General features: G+C 20.1%; 2 protein-coding genes across 2 annotated transcripts; one reads left to right on the plus strand and one right to left on the minus strand.

The window, feature by feature from the left end:
* Positions 1-374: 374 nt before the first annotated feature.
* Positions 375-3458, plus strand: PRSY57_0315000 (putative membrane protein; the record flags this gene model as incomplete). The annotated part of the gene is made up of 2 exons (XM_012905774.2): positions 375-3126; positions 3376-3458. The coding sequence occupies 2 exons, from the start codon at positions 375-377 to the stop codon at positions 3456-3458; spliced, it is 2835 nt and encodes a 944-aa protein (XP_012761228.2).
* Positions 3459-3635: 177 nt separating this feature from the next.
* PRSY57_0315100 (zinc finger protein, putative) lies at positions 3636-4646 on the minus strand (the record flags this gene model as incomplete). Its single annotated transcript, XM_012905775.2, has 1 exon — positions 3636-4646. The coding sequence occupies one exon, from the start codon at positions 4644-4646 to the stop codon at positions 3636-3638; it is 1011 nt and encodes a 336-aa protein (XP_012761229.2).
* Between the last annotated feature and the right edge of the window lie 354 nt (positions 4647-5000).

Consider the following 5000-nt stretch of genomic DNA (forward strand, 5'->3'; position numbering starts at 1 on the left):
TTTTTTCTTAAAATAGAAAGATGATATAATGTAAAAGCGGCAACGTCCTTTTAACAAAAGGAATATGTATATACACACAGGCACATATATATATATTATATATATATATATTATTGTTTTTGTGTTTCTATTTATTAACACCCAGAAATCATAAAATAAGGTGGGGGGGAAAAAAAAAAAAAAGTTCATAATATAGACAGGTATATTTTCATGCATAGTTTTACGTATGACGTAAAAAAAAATATAAATACATGTATATTATTATATTATTATATTGTTATATTTTTATAAATATTTATTTTTATATTCATAGCTAAGGGGCCTATAAGAAAGGTAGTAATAATAATTTATGTAATAGCGTTATCGTGGTAATAATGAGGAAGGATGAATCTGAGATGAAGAAAAAAATCGAGAAGGAATCGATTGCTTTATTTAAAAAGAATTTATTAAAAGAGAGTTATAAATGGTTTAAGGATACTGATTATTTTGTAAAATTAAAGAATGAGAATAAGTATTCAAATATAGAAAACAAGACTGAGACAAGAAATATAGTTACGGGTAGATTACAGCTAGGATGGGGTGGTACATTTTTTTTATTATGTTGTGTGGTAGTAATATGTGATAATTCAGGATGGCAATCTTGTAATCATTATAATAATAATATATTTTATTCTCCTGAATCTTTAACTATTGTATATTCTTTTTTATATATAATATATGGTATTCCTTTATTTATATTTCATCAATGTTTAGGATTAATATCACAAGGGAATTATATAAAATCGTGTCGATTGTTGTGTCCACATATGAGTATATTAAGTTTATTTTCTTTATATGGAACCATAACATTTTGTTCAAAAGAAATATGTAACTTCTCTATTGAATTATTACAGAATATATTTAGAATATTTGATAGAAAAGAAGAACAGAAATATGGTATGACAAAAATATTTATAGATTTGTTGAATAGAGATATTGATTGTACATATATACCTAATAGTTTGTATGTTGAATCTTTAGGTCAATGTATATCTTATAATGATGAGGTTTTTGTAAATTTTTATGAAAATATATGGTTTATAAGTAATAATAAAAATTATATTTATTTAATAATAATAAGTACATTATTTTTGATATTTTGTTATTTTTTATTATTAAAAGAAAATTTTCGTGTTTTTAAATTTTTTATTTTTGTTATAATAATTAATTGGATAACAACCAAATCAGTAGTTATAATGAATACTTTTTTTTTCTATATACCTCCACAGAATCAACAAATATATGAAGAAATATTATTAATATTTAAACAAGTAGGATATGTAAAATTAACAATTTTTTTATATGGAACACTAGCTAGAAGTTCCTCTATATTTATATTAAGTACATTTGCATCTTACTTTAATATAAATACAAATATATTTAAAATTAGTATTTATACATTTGCCTTTTATATATTAAATATGTATTTTTATTTAAAAAATGAAGCTTATGAATATTTTCTATATAATAAAAGTCTTAGTCATAATAATACTGATGAATTCAATTTTATTAAATGTAATACATATATTAATATGTTACATGAAATAAATAATCCAAATCATAACAATCATTTTGTTTATTTATATAAATATAAACAAAAATATGCTGTGTGGCAAAAATTATGTTTATTCTTTAGTACTTATTCTTTTCTTTTCTCTACTATATTTATTGTATTAATGCAGTTATTAGGTCCCTTCAATATAATGAATGAACTTATTTTTACAAATAATAAGAACCAGCAAAAGGACACCAAAATTTATACTTACAAGTCGTTAGTAAAGAAGTATGAAAAGTATGACTTCCACCATTCTCTGTCAACAATAATAAAAAGTAAAAGGAAAAGTAAAAGGAAAAGTAAAAGTGATGGTAAATATAAAAGTAAAAGTAATGGTAAAAATGATGGTAAATATAAAAGTAAAAGTAAAAATAAAGGTGAAGATACAAATAAATTTATTCATAATTATAATACAAGGGAGGATAATTATTATAGTACCTATGATAAATCAGACGAACATTATGATTTAGCCGAAATATCTAATCATATGAATTCTAAACGATCATCTTCTTATAAGAAAGACAGTGTATCATTTTATTCCTCATCAAATAGTACGAGTATGGAAATGATAAAATATGATCATGGAAAAAAACAAACATATCATGAAACAAATCATAGTAATAGTTGTAGTAGCTCTACAAATACTAATATCAACAATGATTATAATAATATTTATAAAATGGAAAAAAAAAATATAAAAAATATGTCTGATGAAATGATGAAAAAGAAGACGAAAAAAGAACAAAAAAAAAAAAATGTCGTTGAGAATAATTTCATAAGGATAAAAAGATATGGGAACTTTTTCTTATTCTTTATTATTTACATATTTACTATATTACATATCATAGATTTTAAAAGAAATAATAATATTATAAGTGAAATAATATTATATTCTATGTATAGAAGTTTTTTAATATTTATTATATCATGTCAAATAATATATTCTTCATGGATTTTTGGTTTAAGACTTCAATGTAGTCAATGTGGAATTTTTTCATGTTTATTACATTTTATAACATGGATTATATTATTACCTGGGATGTTTTTAATATATATGTATAAAAATTATTTTATACATATAATGATCATAGGAATTCTTTTAAATATAATCACTATATTTATTTCATATATTGAAGTTATAAATAAATTAAAAAAAAATCAACAGAAAATAATACACAGGAATAATAATATAAATACAGAATACAAGAAAATATTATATGAATATGATAAAATAAATATTTTAAAAAAATGTATTTATTGGCTTTATATAGGAAACATCGATATTTTAAGAAAAAATATGAATATAGCTATATCAGGAAATGAAAAAAAATATATACCGTTTTTTTGGGTTATATTCTTTAAATATATTAATTCCTCTATGCTAATAGTAATCATTATTGTTAACACAAAAGAATATTTTATAAATATGCTCTATATCTTCGAGAGTTCCTTTAGTTTCAATATCGAGCTTATATGGATTCTTATCATCTTCATAGTTTCGTTTTTTTTGTTGTTCAAAAATATTTTTACAGGTGAAAAGAAATAATAAAAAAAAAAAAAATAAAAAAAAAAAATAAAAAAAAAAAAAAAAAAAAAAAAAAAAAAAAATAAAAAAAAATAAAATAAAAAAAAATAAAAAATAAAAGTCAAAGTAGAGATAAAAAATAGGAAAATATATATATATATATATATATATATATATGTACATATCAATATTGTGGGATGCTTACATAGAAGACATTCCATTTTAATTAAAAAAATTCATCCTTTATAATTTACAGATAATTACAATACACAAAATATTATAATACCACCCATTCCTATGGTTTGCCAGGATAAAAAGAGATACATTTTTTATGAATAACTATAATATAAATATATATATATATATATATATATATATATATATAACTTTATTTTTCTTTACTTATTTTATTTTATTTTATTTTATTATTTTATTTTATTATATTTTTTTATTTTTTCCCTTTTTTTTTAACCCCCACTGTAACCATATTTACATATATTAGAAGAAACGTGTGGCTCACATAAAATCCTCTAAATTATCTAACTCATCATCTTGTTGGTTATTTTTATTATTTTGCACATCCGTAACATTTTGTTCACCTTTATTCGTGTTAACATCTTTGTCGAAATTAGATTTGATGGAAAAAACAGAATTAGTCCACGTGTCAGTTCCTGGGACGTTGTTTAAAAACTTGTAGTTATTATTACTAGTGATATTATTATTGTTGGTTAATATATTTGACGTACTCATTTTGTTGGTATTCATAAACTTATTCGTTGTAGTTATGTTTGTAAAAAGGGGTTCATTTCCTTCTTGTAATTTCTTTGCTTTTATGTCAAAGGGGTTTATTATATTATTATTATTATTTGGAAGATTAGATTTATCATTCGTATTTACATTATTTATATTATTTAAATTATTCATATTTACGTTTATGTTACTGTCCAAGCTATTTTTTATGAGTTCATTAGGCCACTGGGACGTATGTGAAGAAAGAGAAATATTCATACCCCCCTTCTTCAAATTAATATTAAAGTTTCCTAAATTATTATTTTTTTGTTCGGGGATAGTATAATTTATTGTATCGTTTATATTATTATGTATATCATGATTTATATTACTATTATTACTACCTTTTCTGTTTATTTCATTTTTCTCTTTTAAAAATTTATGTTTAAAATATATATGATATTGGTAACTCTTTTCATTAATAAATCCTTTCTTACAATCATTATGTGGACATATATATATTTGATCTTTTATAAAAATATTCTCTATGTCATTTATATCATTATTACACATTAAACATTTTTGATCTTGTAAACTTAATTTATAACACGTCTTACATATAATATGATAACATGGATTTATTCTTATTTTATAAGTAAAAGGTATATTACATACAGGACAAAATAAAGAAGAATTTGGAGATATACTCTGAACTTTATAATTTATATTTAATGTTTTGTTGGTACTGTTTAAAGTTTTGTTTCTAAAGTTACCTGTGTTGTTTATAAAGGTACCCATATTTACAAAAAAAAAAAAAAAAAATAAAATAAAAAATAAAAAAAAAAAATATATAAATATATATATATATATATATATATATATATATATTATTATGTGGTCATTTATATAACTTTTTATAAATTATCAACATAAACGACTTTATTTATAATAAATACTTTTTAAAACAATTTATATATAAAAATCAAATTAACGATTCATATATAAATAATATATATATAGATAATATATATATAATAATTATAGTGATACTAAAAAAAAATTTGTTTTTAAAAATATTATATTATTCAGGAGAAAAAAAATTTTATTACTTCAAAAAAAAAAATAATAATAAATAAATAAATAAATAAAATG

This window comes from Plasmodium reichenowi, chromosome 3 (assembly GCF_001601855.1).
Source record: "Plasmodium reichenowi strain SY57 chromosome 3, whole genome shotgun sequence".
Lineage (NCBI taxonomy): Eukaryota > Apicomplexa > Aconoidasida > Haemosporida > Plasmodiidae > Plasmodium > Plasmodium reichenowi.